Source organism: Drosophila novamexicana, unplaced genomic scaffold (genome assembly GCF_003285875.2).
Source record: "Drosophila novamexicana strain 15010-1031.04,08,12 unplaced genomic scaffold, DnovRS2.1 tig00000068-arrow-arrow-pilon, whole genome shotgun sequence".
Classification (NCBI taxonomy): domain Eukaryota; kingdom Metazoa; phylum Arthropoda; class Insecta; order Diptera; family Drosophilidae; genus Drosophila; species Drosophila novamexicana.
Genome location: NW_020824770.1, coordinates 782250 through 783981, shown reverse-complemented (window position 1 = coordinate 783981; position 1732 = coordinate 782250). Strand labels below are relative to the sequence as shown.

At 39.3% G+C, this 1732-nt stretch overlaps 1 protein-coding gene across 1 annotated transcript; it reads right to left on the bottom strand.

Annotated features, from left to right (window-relative positions):
• Positions 1-999: 999 nt before the first annotated feature.
• On the bottom strand, positions 1000-1415 carry LOC115771339. Its single transcript, XM_030717009.1, has one exon. It carries the CDS (start codon positions 1353-1355, stop codon positions 1005-1007), a length of 351 nt encoding a protein of 116 aa, XP_030572869.1. The 5' UTR covers positions 1356-1415; the 3' UTR covers positions 1000-1004.
• Positions 1416-1732: the final 317 nt, after the last annotated feature.

Here is a 1732-nt window from a genome sequence, read left to right as displayed (position 1 = left end):
TACAACATAAGAACAACGAGAACAACAACCACAAAGAAAAAAAAAAGAAAACATTGGCCAGTATTTTGAGCACAAGGGCAACGTATATGTGATCAATAAGTGCCATCCAAGCAACGAAAAGCATAACAAGAAATGTATGTATGCATATACTTGGCTATATCTGAGAGCATGTAATATAATCTTTCTCAGTCCATCGTTTTGCGACTGAGGCAATAAACTTATCTCTCAATGTCGTATCATATATTAGGGCCAATTTATCTTGCAGGCGGTACTAAAATTTACACTTAGTCTGCTGCTATAGAGTTTATCGGTGTAGAACTCCCCAGCTATCGGGTTCAATATGCACATCTTTTGTGAGTGCTTTATCAAATAGCTGCTTTAACCAAACCAAACTAACCAAACTAACTTAAATTCTTTTTATTGTCAGACTACAAAGCCCTACATTTCCTTGAGAGTATTCGATACATATCCATTTTACAACCAGAAACAAAGCATACATTAAATTTATTAAAAATCGGAAAGATAGAGCCTTTTGTTTGGAGATGATGTGTATATTACACACATGCCATGTTAAAGCCGCGGAATTTCATAAGAATCGGAATATAAGCATCGAAGTTATGCAATAATGCATTTGCTAGTGGAAGGAAGAAGCACAAGCTCTGCCCAAAGAGCGTATAACTGCTTGCGTATGAGTGCTTAGGTGTATATACAGAAGGAAGTTCGTATGTCTGCAACGGCAGTTAGACTTTAGTCTTAGCCTATCTCCAAGTCGGGCACTCCCGATCAATTTTTCTTGTTGATAATCCTGCACAAATTCATTAAGGCGTTTTTCCTAACAGAAATATATTTGTTCATTACCCCGTCTTCTTTGTATAAGTAGCGAACGTTCACTCGAATGATAACTGCACGATTTTTAAATATTTCAAGCACGATTAATTTAATTTAATATCGAGTCCATATGGGATGAAATGCGGCATTATTTCATCCCATATGGATTTGTTGATTTACTCGCATGGTGGTCGACGCTTTATATAACTGGGATAAGCCACAGGCGGCACTTTTCTTTTGCGCGGATCCTCCTCGTTGCTTTCCGAGGATGTTGACGACAGAATGAGATCCGACGGTGTGCGTCGGACAGGCACATGAGCGCGTCGCAAATGGTGAATTTTTAGCGCCTTTTTGGCCGTCTCAATGTTTCGATTCTCAAAACGGTCTTCTGCCGTCGACAGGCCAGGTCTATCGCATGCTGGGCATTGGGTGGCCACGCTGCGCTGGTTCTTTCTTAAAAAGCGTTTCCTATTCCTAAACATGCAACAGTTATTGTGGAAGCTGGGTGATTCAAAGATCTCATCCATTTTAAACAATGTGAATTTGAAGTTTTTCGAAAATGGAAATGAAATATGTTAACTGACTAAGGTATAAAAAATCTAATAATTGTGCGATTGCACAAACTCTTGTGACGTTATTCACCTGGATTGCTCAGATTTTGAAGCCCACGCACAGGGAATTGCGCCGTCGTTTATGCCCGACAGCTAGGCTTATTCACGATTGCATTGAACTCATGTAACAAGCAGATATGACATTGACATAGGGCATCTTCTAGTCGTTTAGAATTTAGTTTGAGAAGCGATAACAAGTCAAACACTTGTGCTTACTGCATATACCCCTTATAATCTCTTGGTTACACAGGGTAACACTAAGCCAAATGCGACAGAGAAATCAAAATCCAAAT

Bases quoted from the DNA above. Each gene is read 5' to 3' on its own strand.
- LOC115771339 (XM_030717009.1), bottom strand. From the start codon at position 1,355: ATGGATGAGATCTTTGAATCACCCAGCTTCCACAATAACTGTTGCATG.